This window comes from Oncorhynchus gorbuscha, linkage group LG25 (assembly GCF_021184085.1).
Source record: "Oncorhynchus gorbuscha isolate QuinsamMale2020 ecotype Even-year linkage group LG25, OgorEven_v1.0, whole genome shotgun sequence".
Lineage (NCBI taxonomy): Eukaryota > Metazoa > Chordata > Actinopteri > Salmoniformes > Salmonidae > Oncorhynchus > Oncorhynchus gorbuscha.
In genome coordinates this window covers 13,225,567-13,240,051 of record NC_060197.1, presented here as the reverse complement: position 1 = coordinate 13,240,051, position 14,485 = coordinate 13,225,567, and the positions used below count along the sequence as shown (strand labels likewise).

The 14,485-nt window shown below is 41.4% G+C and overlaps 1 protein-coding gene across 5 annotated transcripts in view; it reads right to left on the bottom strand.

Moving 5' to 3' along the window:
• Positions 1 to 4,749: 4,749 nt before the first annotated feature.
• The window catches only part of LOC124014538 (solute carrier organic anion transporter family member 1C1-like), a 64,243-nt gene continuing 54,507 nt past the window's right edge, over positions 4,750 to 14,485 (bottom strand). For all 5 annotated transcript variants that reach the window (XM_046329652.1, XM_046329651.1, XM_046329650.1 and 2 more), the window contains 3 exons: positions 10,897 to 10,961; positions 10,378 to 10,495; positions 4,750 to 5,257 (listed from right to left, as the gene is read on the bottom strand). In XM_046329652.1, coding sequence (XP_046185608.1) covers positions 5,017 to 5,257; positions 10,378 to 10,495; positions 10,897 to 10,961 — 424 coding nt within the window. In that variant the 3' untranslated portion in view covers positions 4,750 to 5,016. The remainder of the gene's footprint in view (positions 5,258 to 10,377; positions 10,496 to 10,896; positions 10,962 to 14,485) is intronic.

Genomic DNA, 14,485 nt, shown 5'->3' with positions numbered 1-14,485 from the left:
ATGATTCCATATGTTATTTCACAGTTTTGATGTCTTCAAAAAAGTAGTAAATAATGTAGAAAACCATTGAACAAGTAGGTATATATATATATATATATATATATATATATATATATATATAATGAGTGGAGAACAGGAGTGCTTCTTAAAGAAAAACTAACAGGTCTGTGAGAGCCAGAATTCTTACTGGTTGGTAGGTGATCAAATATTTGTCATGCAAAAAAAAATGCAAATTAATTACTTAAAAATCATACAAAGTGATTTTCTGGATTTTTGTTTTAGATTCCGTCTCTCACAGTTGATAAAAAATTACAGACCTCTACATGCTTTTTAAGTAGGAAAACCTGCAAAATCGGCAGTGTATCAAATACTTGTTCTCCCCACTGTATATATTTTACCTTAGCAGCTAGGCATAGTACAGATTTGAGTTTTTTATGTTTTGTTAAACAAAATTGAGTTGATATGGGTAGAGAAGCTATATTGAGTGATTTTTGTTGTTGAATATTTGATATCAATGCCGATGTTCTGTTTTCAGTCCTCTGAAGATATTCTATGTATTTAGATGTTAAGGGATTTGTGAATATTACACAGGGTCGGTCTAGGTTGAAAATCCAATGTGGGGTCATGATTTTCTGTTTTGTAATAAGGTTCCCGAGTGGGCCCACGAGTGGGCTCCCGAGTGGCGCACCGGTCTATGGTACTGCATCTCAGTGCTTGAGGCGTCACTACAGATCCCTGGTTTGAATCAAGGCTGTATCACAACCGTGATTGGGAGTACCATAGGGCGGCGCATAATTGGCCCAGCGTCGTCTGGGTCTGGCCGGTGTAGGCCGTCATTGTAAATAAGAATTTGTTCTTAACTGACTTGCCTAGTTATATAAAGTTTAAATGAATAAAATAAGGATTTTCAAACAGTTACAAGTGGGAGAAGATTCCTATTCCCTCTTCTCACGCTCAGACCCCCTGTAGTGTGTCACAACTGTGAAGATTGTATAGACTAATACAACCAGAGAGTATGACTGTCTCAGCCCAGGGGTTTGGTTGGGTGGACTGGGTCTGCACTTGAAGTGGGATTGACCAACAAGTCTTTTCTCTAGCCCCCATGCCTTAAGCACGTATCTCCTCCAAGTACTGTACATTAAATTCTAATACTAGTGGACAGAAGCTTCCCTGACAGTATAAGTGGCTTTCAGACCACTGTAGATATATTTGCTCATTGCGAGTACAAAAATATGATTTGAGTAAGAAAATGTTATAAAATATTTCAGTATGGCTCACTATTAATGTAATTATTATTATTGATTTATTTTTGTGGGGGGGGGGGGGGTTCTCCACCTTCAATCATGTTATCCCATATTAAAAATATTTTATTATTGTATAACATTTACAAGATATTCTCTTTGTTTAATTGAAGAAATACCCCAAAATATTAAGCAAGTGAGAAATGACATCAATTTAATTTAATTTGCTTCACAAAACAAAGCGATTCAAAATAAAAGTTTATTGGTATCTCCTGCCAAATCAACATATATTTGGTCCACCAACCCAAGTGATTGAAATATTCACCTGTATAATATAAAGACATGTTTATTCACTAATTTAGGAACAACCTGAGAATTGACCGTGGTGTTTTTGTTCAGAGATTTTGGCACATTAAGGGCTCTATTAAATCAGTATTGCGGGGAATTCAGCGTCAGTGTGTTTAAAATATAAAGGCAATATTCCAACTGTAGTAGCGACTGCAAACATGGTAAACGCTGCTCAATCGGAAATTACCTTTACATTTCTCTCGCGCAATTGTAAAGCTTCAGCGATACAGATTAAATAGAGCCCTAAAACTTTCAAACCTACGTACACAATTTATACACACTCAGACAGACTGACCAATAAATTAAGCAAATGTGCTTTACTTCTCATAATGAATATGGCACCTACAGTGGATAGACACTGATGGTAGACAGTGTAGTGGTCCAGTGGATGTTCATTTTATATCTATAATGATCTTTGAGTTGTTAATTGTATCACAATTCATTGTAATAATACTGACATTTTCAAGTTCGAGATGGATTTACTACCAGTATGCAATACTTCCACCTAGTGGATTTGATCAGAACTGAAATAGGAACACTCCTGCTACACACCTTAGGCAGAGAACAGCTACGGTAAACTGGCATCTCCTGTAGCATAACAGTCACACAGACATGATGAACAGTAGCCCTGTTTATACCTGGTGCTAATGTGTCCTTTGTCCTGATTTTGTCGACATTCTGATTGTGCCCACATTTTTAGACCGGTGTAGACAATTAAAAGGTGTATTGTGATCAGATCTTACACAGCAAATTATCCAGTGTTAAATCAACACTGAGAATGTTACATTTAACACTGGTGCAATGTCTATACCAGTCCACACTTTTCAGTGTTAAATTAACACACTGCTTAGTTTAAAGCATTATTTGCATATTTCACGGAGTGCCTTGCCTTTCAAGTGAATTGCAGAGATACCACCCATGACTGTATTTCTTAGTGACAGAGACATGGTTGTTGCATTCATCTGTTTTCAGTTCTGTATCCTTCACGAAGTGAGATCTTAAATTAATTATGTTATCATAACCATAAATCAGATACCATAAACTTGTGATTTACATGGAAAATCAGGCCTGCAGGTCACATAATGCTGTGATGTGTAATTCCTATTGTAATCCAGCCAGAGTGGGGATAGTCAACATTTGACATTTTTGTTCACTGATTACTGGATTGGGAAGGATAAGAGATGAGACAACCTAAAGAATTGAAACTGGAACAACCATTTCAGTGCCGGGTACAATAAGTCCAAGTAACATATTTGATTAGTTTAGAAAAATGCATGTTATATTTGAGTTGAATCAAACTATTTAATCAATAAATGTACATGCAAAAACAGAGATATCGAAACAAACAATTCCAAGAAATCTACCTGCAGTAGAGCATGCTGGGAAATATGATACTGCTGGGTGTGGTTTTGGTTTACCACTGGTTATTAATTAATACCAACAGTGGGTTTCTTTTAAACCACTGAGTGTTAATTTACCACCTGAATCAACACTACAAATGTTAAACAGAAATATCAACACTAGGTAACACTAACCAATTTGCTGTGTATAAGTGTAAACAGACAAGACCAGGACAATATCAGCACGAAGGGTGCATGTTAGAACCAGGTATAAACAGGGCTATTTGCCAATGTCACAGTAGAGAAATGCAGAATGTCTGACATTCTCTTTCAACAGATTGAAGCGGTCTAACAATATTATAATGTAGACTACCTTGAGAGTTGTTACAAAAATACTCAGTGACCGAAACTGGACTCTTGCTGCAGTAAAAACAATTAACCAATGGTTAACAAATCCAATTAAATACTTTCTTTGTGCCAACAACAAAGATGACATTCTATGTAATTACATTTGTGGTTTTGTAAAATACAGCAGGTACATCTATGAAATACTTCAGTTATATCAAAAACATATACAGCTGAAGTCGGATGTTTACATACACTTAGGTCGGAGTCATTAAAACTCGTTTTTCAACCACTCCACAAATTTCTTGTTAACAAACTATAGGTTTGGCAAGTCGGTTAGGACATCTACTTTGTGCATGACACAAATAATCTTTCCAGCAATTGTTTACATACAGATTATTTAACCTATAATTGACTGTATCACAATTCCAGTGGGTCAGAAGTTTACATACACTAAGTTGACTGTGCCTTTAAACAGCTCGGGAAATTCCAGAAAATTATGTCATGGCTTTAGAAGCTTCTGGCTAATTGACATAATGGCTAATTGACATAATTTGAGTCAATTGGAGGTGTACCTGTGTCTCTTTGCTTGACATCATGGGAAAATCAAAAGAAATCATCCAAGACCTCAGAAAAAAAATTGTTGACCTCCACAAGTCTGGTTCATCCTTGGGAGCAATTTCCAAACGCCTGAAGGTATAACCTGAAAGGCCACTCAGCAAGGAAGAGGCCACTGCTCCAAAACCACCATAAAAAAGCCAGACTACAGCTTACAACTGCACATTGGGACAAAGATTGTACTTTTTGGAGAAATGTCCTCTGGTCTGATGAAACAAAAAATAGAACTGTTTGGCCATAATGACCATCGTTGTGTTTGGAGGAAAAAGGGGAGGCTTGCAAGCCGAAGAACACCATCCCAATCGTGAGGCACGGGGGTGGCAGCATCATGTTGTGCAGGAAGGACTGGGCACTTCACAAAATAGATGGAACATTTGGTGGATGGAAAATTGTGGATATATTGAAGCAACATCTCAAGACATCATACAAATGGGTGGGTCTTCCAAATGGACAATGACCCCAAGAATACTTACAAAGTTGTGGCAAATGGCTTAAGGACAACAAAGTCAAGGTACTGGAGTGGCCATAACAAAGCCCTGACCTCAATGCTATTGAAAATTTGTGGGCAGAACTGAAAAAGTGTGTGCGAGCAAGGAGGCCTACAAACCTGACTCAGTTACACAAGCTCTGTCAGGAGGAATGGGACAAAGTTCACTCAATGTATTGTGGGAAGCTTGTGGAAGGCTACCCGAAATGTTTGACCCAAGTTAAACAATTTAAAGGCAATGCTACCAAATAGTAATTGAGTGTATGTAAACCTCTGACCCACTGGGAATGTGATGAAATAAATAAAAGCTGAAATAAATCATTCTCTCTACTATTATTCTGACATTTCACATTCTTAAAATAAAGCGCTGACCTAAGACAGGGAATTCTTACTAGGATTAAATGTCAGGAATTGTGAAAATCTGAGTTTAAATGTATTTGGCTAAGGTGTATGTAAACTTCCGACTTCAACTGTATATTTTTAAATATACATAACCTAGACAGGTACAGTACAAATACATCCTTTATGTTCTATGAGATGAGATGGTCAGGCACAGCCCGTTGTTGGTTCCTGCAAATCTAGTGTTTGTGTGTGTCTGTGTGTAACGTGAGGGATCAGGGGAGATTGTCTCAAACTGTCACAGCCGTGTCTCTCTCTCTGTGTTGTTGTAGTCTGTTGTGGAAGTCTGTAGCGATTGGTCCGAGTTGGAGGCTAGGACCTCCTCTTTCCTGAGTGCCTCCAGTTCTGCTCCGCCATTGGCCACTTGGTGGGCGCGGCATTCCTCTCTCCGCAGGTGTCGTTTGAGCAGCACGAATCCCAGTATACACAGCAGAAAGGAAACTGTCCTCAGGCCCATTGTCAGACCCAGGTAAGCTATCCTGAGGAGAGAGAGAGAGACCAGGGGATACACACACTCAGAGACTTGACATTACACTGGTGCTTCCAAGTGGCAAGTCTACTGGGGTTGCCTTCAATGTTGGCTTGAAAATCAATGTTCAGCATCTGATGTTATAGAGGGTACGCCTCTCCAACATTATCACTTCGAAGTAAGTGTGTTGTCTGTGTGTGATTGTGTATCAGGCTTGACAGGGCCCTGTTTCAGAAAGCAGGTTTAGTGAAAACTCAGTTAGTTGACTCAGAGTTGAAGGAAACTCTGGGTTTACGGTTTCACAAAGCCAGTTCAGCTTAACTCTGAGTCAGTTACTATGGCAACATACTCTGTGAAGCTAACCTGCTCACTGGCAGGTTTTCTTCAACTAACCCAGAGTTTCTCCTCTTTAGCTGAAGCCTGCAAACTGAAGGAGGTGTCAGACATGGCGAGTCCTTTTCCTGAAGAGCCAGTTGTTATTGAAGCACAAACACTCTGCAGAAATCAAATCAAATTGATTTATATAGCCCTTCGTACATCAGCTGATATCTCAAAGTGCTGTACAGAAACCCAGCCTAAAACCCCAAACAGCAAGCAATGCAGGTGTAGAAGAAATCTCCGTCAGGAGAGGGTGATCAGACCCCACTTGGATGTTTTATCCTTCCCTGATGATTATCTGTGGGCTTTTCCATTTTTCTGCACAATCGATCATTCATCTGAACAATATTCTCAGCCCTCATATCGTTCATATGACACATCGTGGACACAAATTTTTGCGTTGCACTTTGCCGACGGGAGTTTTCTATATAACATCGGTGACGCTGAGCATATTTCCAAGGCAACCGTCTGTCAGGCTGTCAGAAATGTGACTCTTGCAGTGAAACGTTTACTGTACACTTTTGTGGTGTTCCCAAGTCACAGACCCACCAAAGAAGAATTCCACAGAATTGCCGGTATTAAGCAATTATTTATTTATTTAGTATGACGCTTTGAGACTTGAAGCACTAATCAGTTACGTTTATATATTTGAGGGTTTCCAGGTGTGATTGGCTGCATAGATGACACTCATTCCCATCACAGCTCCTTCAGTAAATGAAGGAGATGATGTGAATAGGAAGTTTTACAGCAGCATTAAATGGGCAGGTAGGCCTAAATAGTAGCCTTTAGCATTCCAAATGAAAGATACTTCACAATACAGCTACTGCAGCTAATTACTCTTCTGCACTGTGAAGATCACATGTGATGCAGCCCACATCATCAGCAACGTAGAAGCAAAGTGGCCTGGGTCTGTGCATGACTATCTATTTATTTTGTGGGTGTACATTGAGCGCTAGATTTGCCCGTGGGGAGTTATATAAAGCTATATCCTATATAATCTATTTTTGTTTACTCCTATTGCAACTGAAAATGTAAACTGTATCCTCGTATTATCATAGTAGAATTCAATGGTTACCTGCTCGGTGACAGAGGATACCCCTGCCAACCCTATTTTCTGACCCCTTACCCCGATCCTGAGCCCGGCTCGCAGCAACATTATAACTTGGCTCACTGCAGGACACGAGCCAGGGTAGAGATGACCATTGGGATGCTCAAGGCCCGGTTCCAGTGCCTTCGTAGGCTCAGGGTCACCCCAGAAAGGGCATGTGACATTATTGTGGCATGGGCGATTCTCCACAACACAATTAGAGGAGATCAATGTCCAACTCAACCAGTGAACGATCCTGGTAACGATCCTGACCACCCCGCTGACGCACGAGATGGAAGAGCAGTCAGAGACGCAATATTCTACCATTATTTCTGATTGACTCTTCACATCCCCAGTGTCAAATAAAGATAATATGCCTTTCTTTTTATGAAGTCTTCTTTATTTCCTGCAAGTACAAATGCAGTACAGTAGTTAGTATTGTTTTGTGTTCTCCACCTGTGGGCACCTCACCACCTTTAACTGATGTTCTACCTGTGGGCACCTCAACCACCTTTAACTGATGTTCTACCTGTGGGCACCTCACCACCTTTAACTGATGTTCTACCTGTGGGCACCTCACCACCTTTAACTGATGTTCTACCTGTGGGCACCTCACCACCTTTAACTGATGTTCTACCTGTGGGCACCTCACCCACCTTTAACTGATGTTCTACCTGTGGGCACCTCACCACCTTTAACTGATGTTCTACCTGTGGACACCTCACCACCTTTAACTGATGTTCTACCTGTGGACACCTCACCACCTTTAACTGATGTTCTACCTGTGGACACCTCACCCACCTTTAACTGATGCTCTACCTGTGGACACCTCACCCACCTTTAACTGATGCTCTACCTGTGGGCACCTCACCCACCTTTAACTGATGCTCTACCTGTGGGCACCTCACCCACCTTTAACTGATGCTCTACCTGTGGGCACCTCACCACCTTTAACTGATGCTCTACCTGTGGACACCTCACCACCTTTAACTGATGCTCTACCTGTGGGCACCTCACCCACCTTTAACTGATGCTCTACCTGTGGACACCTCACCACCTTTAACTGATGTTCTACCTGTGGACACCTCACCACCTTTAACTGATGTTCTACCTGTGGACACCTCACCCACCTTTAACTGATGTTCTACCTGTGGGCACCTCACCACCTTTAACTGATGTTCTACCTGTGGACACCTCACCACCTTTAACTGATGTTCTACCTGTGGACACCTCACCACCTTTAACTGATGTTCTACCTGTGGACACCTCACCACCTTTAACTGATGCTCTACCTGTGGACACCTCACCCACCTTTAACTGATGCTCTACCTGTGGACACCTCACCCACCTTTAACTGATGCTCTACCTGTGGGCACCTCACCCACCTTTAACTGATGCTCTACCTGTGGGCACCTCACCCACCTTTAACTGATGCTCTACCTGTGGGCACCTCACCACCTTTAACTGATGCTCTACCTGTGGACACCTCACCACCTTTAACTGATGCTTCCTGTGGGCACCTCACCCACCTTTAACTGATGCTCTACCTGTGGACACCTCACCACCTTTAACTGATGTTCTACCTGTGGACACCTCACCACCTTTAACTGATGTTCTACCTGTGGACACCTCACCACCTTTAACTGATGTTCTACCTGTGGACACCTCACCACCTTTAACTGATGTTCTACCTGTGGACACCTCACCACCTTTAACTGATGTTCTACCTGTGGACACCTCACCACCTTTAACTGATGTTCTACCTGTGGGCACCTCACCACCTTTAACTGATGTTCTACCTGTGGACACCTCACCACCTTTAACTGATGTTCTACCTGTGGACACCTCACCACCTTTAACTGATGTTCTACCTGTGGACACACCACCTTTAACTGATGCTCCAGCAGTTGTATTTCTATTTTTTTAATCTGCAGTCTTGTGGTCAATTTCTAAATGACATTTTCCCATTTGTTTCTCTAAGTACACCTTGTACCGCTGTTTCAGAGAGCTGTAGGAACACAGAAAAAAATGACATCGAATTTCACAGTGCCAGGTCTAGTTAGTTTCATTGTAAGTCATGGGCCCATGCTGAACATCTTACTGAGAGTAAGTCGGGCTGTGGAGGCTGATGGACCCTCTTCCTCTTTGTAATTTCCAGCATTGCTCTGTTAGAGAAAAAAAGGTGCAAGTTTTATTATGGTACAACACTATTATCAACTGTTAGATGTGATTTTTAAGGTGTAAACCTCAATGGATCTCTCTGTATCTTCCCTCTGTGGCAGCTGACAAGGTGTCTTCATCATCATTATCATCTTGGTGTTCTACTCCAACCCATTATGAAAAATCCGTGGAATATTAAGAGTACTTACAACTGCATGGAAGTCTGTTATGGCAGAAGGCTCCACCAGACAGATTACACCTTCAGTAACCGGTAGAAGATGAAGATTAGACAATTCAATTACAACTTTACCCAGAAAAGTGCCCCACCTAATTTGAAGTTTGATTTTACAACCGTGTGCAGGTCACATCACAACCTTTCTAATGTATAACTCTGAGTCACCTTAAAATAGAATGATGTTGTCTGAAGGACAACTAAGAATCTGAAAAAGTAACAGCAGTCAGTTGTGTCTAAGATGGATGGATGGGTGGGAGTCACTGAGGTAACACTGGCAAAAGGACGAATATACATATCAATCATTTGAATAACTAACCTCTCATGTAGGTATGTAGGCCCTTGTGCCCTGGGGGGGGGGGGTTGGGTCAGATGAGCGTCCTACAGAGATGCCTTCAGGAATAGGTCGCCCACTGTTGTGACTGAGGGCCATCTCTTCAGCCTCTGAGTGGTGGTGGACCCCCACTTGTTTTTCGGCCCTCAGCCTTTTTTCTATTGGCTATAATGGAGGTCAAATTTGACCAGTAAGCACAAATTTGGAGACTTGTACATATAAAGGCATTTAGGCGTTACTTTTTAATAGACCATATTAAATACGGGCAGTGCTGGGATGGCTGAAAAAGTAACTTTTTTCAGCTTAAATATATCACATGTTGAATGTAGCCACTGAATGCTGTTTAATTAGGTAGGATAGGCTAAACAACATCACAATTGCTTGTCATGAAATTATACCTTACCTGTTTGAAGTCTATTTTTATATTTCATCTTCAGTTGCCGCCAATTACGTTTTGTGCCTGTTGGTTTGCACCTGCATAAATATTAAACACACACACAATATATAGAAATGTTGAATATGTGGAACACTCAAGATAAAAAAATAAAAAAAAAAATAAAAACGTTTTCAATTAATACTCACGCATAGACTCGGTCAGCAACTTTCTGCCATGCCAGCTCACGTTCTTCTGCTGCTGCTGCATTGCTGTTTTTCTTAAATATATACTCATATTCTGCACACGCATTCATTAATATTTCTAGCTCCACTGGGCCATGATGAATCTTGTTATCTGCGTTCCATTGAAGGCTTTCTATATCCTCGTGCTTTACTCAGGGTTAACTTAACTCAGAGTTGATTGAACTAATTGTTATCACCTGTTCTGAAACCCGAAAACCTTTGACAGCTCAGAGTTAGTCAACCCAGAGTTCAGGTTTAAACTCAGAGTTTGTTTAACTTGCTTTCTGAAACAGGGCCCAGTAGTGTGTATGTGTGCATTACCTGTATGCTGTAGTGTTGTATATCCGACAGGCTCCTCTCCCTCCGCATCTCTTCTGGCCCCACTTCAGACACGTGGTGTCGATGACCGCCCCAAAGTAGATGGGCGCTGGGATGCCCGCTGTTATAACACAAATACGCACAAAATGATCTGCCAGTAATACGGAGGCGGCTAATCTTGGTCACGGAAAAGGGCACTTTGTGCAGAATTGTGTTCCAACCCAGAGCTAACACACCTGATTCACAAGTAATACTTTGGGATTTTGTTCAGGGTTTTAATCCTAATAGAAGCCGATTAGTGGAGAAATGTGTGACTTGGAAACAAACTGGCTGCAGCTAGTTTTATATCAGTGTTGCTAAGCTGCAGAGCCCTGGCTGTGGGACTGGTATGGATTGATCAGACAGGAGTAGGAGGAAGTTGCCCCTAGACACTGATCTAAGGTCAGTTTTAGTGCCCCCCACCTGTTAACATTTTGGGTAGTAAACTGATCCTAGATCAGTGATCTGACAGTATTGACTCACCAAGTGTACGTGTGGACAGAGTATGGAACCCCAGAGCTAAGGACTTCAGTTGAGGCTTGATACACCTGCATGGGAGAACACCATCATCAACTTGAACTTGAACATAACTATGAATACAGATAATAGACATCGATCTAAAGATATTATACATGAAATGAAAGCATCCACCATTGAGTTATGGTTCATTATTAAGTTTGCATACTCAAGACAGCTTTAAAGGTCAACTCAAAAGACTCTTGTTGTTGACATACAGTTAGCTGACTTGTGACGTTCTCTGACGTAGCCAGTGAGTACCAAAGAGTGAGTACTGCTGGCTTCCGTTGGTAGAGCAAGGTAGTTCACCATCAGAAAGGTCTGCCCTTACTACCTTGCTATTCAGCTGTTCTCTCAAGACCCAGAGTAAAAACAGAAGAAGCAGACCCAACTCAGACAACTAAGACGCTCTAAAAATATCAAAACAAAAAGAAAATAGGGCACTGCCAGTAACTTCATTTCTCCCAGTAAAAGGCAACACATTTCATCGGGGTCAGCTGATCGAGTTTTGGGCAGATCTGCTGGATTTTTGGTGTGTGTGTGTGTATGATTTTGTCTGTGTGTGTGTACATTTGCTAATTAAGGACTAGTTTTAGCCAGTAACAGTTTTGCTCCAAATCACATTCTACTTTTCTGATATACAGTGAAATCCTCTATTGCTGACTTTCCTGTAACCTCTGAAGTATGCAGTGGCATAAAGATTTAAATCAAATGTACATAAAGTCTACTGAATCCATGTTTACTACTATAGCCCTGAATAGACACACAGGGAGAGAGCAGGAAAAACAATGAGCTGACTCTGAAAAACTTCTCTCTCAGTCCAGTCAAGACCACGAATCTAGAGGACGTAATTCAGTCATCTGAAAACGCTATTTGACCGTCTCCTCGCCCTCTATAAAGTCTCTTGCAACCTTATTTACAATGACGGCCTAGGAACAGTGGGTTAACTGCCTTGTTCAGGGGCAGAACGACAGATTTTTACCTTGTCAGCTTAGGGATTCGTTCTAGCAACCTTTCGGTTAACGGCCCAACGCGCTAACCGCTAGACTACCTGCCACCCTGCCGTCATAATACCCATAACACCTAGCGGTCAAACAGGGAAATGGTTCCAATCGTTTTTGCACCATTCATTTTTCCCTATTGGGGATTTTAGAAACACTTAGAATTAGGGCTGTGTTTCGTGTGACGTTTTGATAACTGTAAATCTCTCTAAGACAAGGTGACTTTTATTGATATTATTTACCTGTATTTACCTCCCAAAAAGGAAACGCTAATTAGCTGTTAATGGTGGGAAAACGATTGGAACCAATTCCCTGTTCGACGAATATTATGACTCTATAGAGGCTCTCTCTATTTACATGTTCTTCTTCTCAATTGGCAGATCCCTCCTGATGACCCGGTTGGACATGACTCCAACCAATAAAGTTGGAAGTCCCACACAGTTGACTATATTAAAATGGTGGAAGTCCTCAATGGCACTACCCATGCTAATATGGCCTTTTGACCACTAGAGGCCTCTATCATTCTCTATGGTGGCAACACGGTCCTTTAAGGCCGGATTTCAATCTGATCGCCATTTGTCTGCTATGCAGCTTTTAAAGGCAATGTTTCCGCGTTCGTCGTAAACACTGCATATGTCAGCTCAATCAAAAATGATCACGAAATGGTGCATTGTAGACAAAGCGCAGTTGAATTGAATCCCGGCCTACGTCTGATACACAGACCACATTCAACTTCTGTCAGCCACTCTGTCACCCATTGTGAGCCCATTTCACAGTTTAGCTTTTCTTCAGTGGTGTAAAGTACTTAAGTAAAAATACTTTAAAGTACTACTTAAGTCGTTTTTTGGGGAAATGGTACTTTACTATTAATATTTTGACTACTTTTACTTCACTACATTCCTAAAGAAAATAATGTACGTTTTACTCCATACATTTTCCTTGACAATCAAAGGACAGGAAAATGGTCAAATTCAAGCACAGGCCTCCCGGTGGTGCAGTGGTCCCGGGTGGCGCAGTGCTAGCTGTGCCACCAGAGACTCTGGGTTCGAGCCCAGGCTCTGTCGCAGCCGGCCGCGATCGGGAGGTCCATGGGGCGACGCACAATTGGCCTAGCGCCGTCCGGGTTAGGGAGGATTTGGCCGGTAGGGATATCCTTGGCTCATCGCGCACTAGCGACTCCTGTGGCGGGCCGGGCGCAGTGCGTGTTGACCAGGTCGCTAGGTGCATGGTGTTTCCTCTGACACATTGGTGGACGCATGGCTCTCAACCTTCGTCTCTCCCGAGCCCGTACGGCAGTTGAAGCTATGAGAAAAACAGTAACTACTACTAATTGGATACTACGAGAAAGGGGGGTAAAAATGTAAAAAAAGCACCTATCAAGAGAACATGTGGTCATCCCTTCTGGCCTGGCAGACTCACTAAACACAAATGTATCTAATGAGTGTTGGAGTGTGCCCTTGGCTATACATACATTTTAAAAACAAGAAAATGGTGCCGTCTGCTTTGCTTAATATAAGGAATTTTAAAATGATTTATACTTTTACTTTGGATGCTTATATTTTAGAAATTACAATTACTTTTGATGCTTAACTATATTTCAAAACCAAATACTTTTAGATTTTTACTCAAGTAGTATTTTACTGGCTGACTGACTTTTACTTGAGTAATTGCCTATTAAGGTATGACAATTGGGTACTCAAGTATGACAATTGGGTACTTTTTCCACCGGTGGTTTCTCAGTAGCCATGCTTACACCTTGCATTAACATGTGGTTGTCATCATCCAATCAAGATGATCCGATCACTATCTGATCGAGATCTGTTGCGTCTACACATGGTAATATCTGTCTCTTATCTGCCCACTTCGTCCCTACTGTGACCAGATTCCCTGGTCCCCCCCTGTATGCAAATGAATCCAACCTGCCTTGGACCTCCCATTATGACACAAGCTGTATTAAATCGACAGAAAACAGCACGCTTTTACATTTACATTTAAGTCATTTAGCAGACGCTCTTTTATAGTCAATAGTTTTAGACTCATCATTACAGCCTACTTTGGTTATCCCAACAATTTAAGGCATAATAGACTTACTGTCCCGATAACTATTCAGAGAATCTCTCCAATCCCTAAAAACGTCACCACACAAACAAGCTGAGTGTCTGGATGTATGTACAAAATACAATTATCGCACAGTATAAATAAAAATGACACTTAGGCCCTAATGCACATAGTAAAAACAGAAACAGGTTAAGTTAAAAGCTACAAAGTGCATCTCTGAATTCCTTGGCCTTTCTGTTGCCTAAGATGTTTTCAAATATTAGAACCCCTTTTCTCTTATTCAGGATAATATCCCTTCATAAATATCTTTATTTCTATATGCCATTTTAAATCAGAGCTGGACGCGGTATTGGACTGTGGTGTGCCAGTTGGCACTTGGTTTCTAAAGACTGGCAGGTGTGTTTTTTTAAGAGGCCGGGGCATCCGTTACATTGGCCAAATTGATACACTTTCATTGTTCGAATTCATTTACACCAAGGATATTCGTACAAGATGCG